Source organism: Brassica napus, unplaced genomic scaffold (genome assembly GCF_020379485.1).
Source record: "Brassica napus cultivar Da-Ae unplaced genomic scaffold, Da-Ae ScsIHWf_1200;HRSCAF=1717, whole genome shotgun sequence".
Classification (NCBI taxonomy): Eukaryota; Viridiplantae; Streptophyta; class Magnoliopsida; order Brassicales; family Brassicaceae; genus Brassica; species Brassica napus.
Window position 1 is genome coordinate 247,079 of NW_026014623.1, and position 422 is coordinate 247,500.

At 34.1% G+C, this 422-nt stretch overlaps 1 protein-coding gene across 1 annotated transcript in view; it reads right to left on the reverse strand.

Moving 5' to 3' along the window:
* Positions 1–236: 236 nt before the first annotated feature.
* The window catches only part of LOC106354775, a 492-nt gene continuing 306 nt past the window's right edge, over positions 237–422 (reverse strand). Inside the window, exon 1 of the mRNA XM_048771536.1 lies at positions 237–422. This exon is cut by the window's right edge and continues 306 nt beyond it. Within this exon, the coding sequence (XP_048627493.1) occupies positions 237–422 (186 nt within the window).

Consider the following 422-nt stretch of genomic DNA (forward strand, 5'->3'; position numbering starts at 1 on the left):
CTTTGGAATTTGAGATTCATGAAGTATCTTTTGTCTCTAAGTATTGTGTGACTTGTGCCACTATCCACCACGAGTATACTCATTTCATCTATCATTTCTATAAATAATAAGATTTCTAATCTCAGAGACTTTATAAAACTTTAAAACTTTCTTATTATAAAAGTCATAACACCAAACAACAATAAAAATAAAAACACCAAAGCAATCATAAAGAAATAAGTCAAGTGATTCGAAATCTAGTCTTTGAGACAATCAGAAGTCTCAAAATCCATTAGGTCATCATTAGAAAAGTCGGAATCATCATCAGCATCATATCCGGAATCATGAACCATGTGAGCCTCCGGGTTCTTGTTCTTGAGACTCTCTTGATAGAGTTCACATAAGTCCTTGGGGGTTCTACAATTCTTGGCCCAATGGTTGTC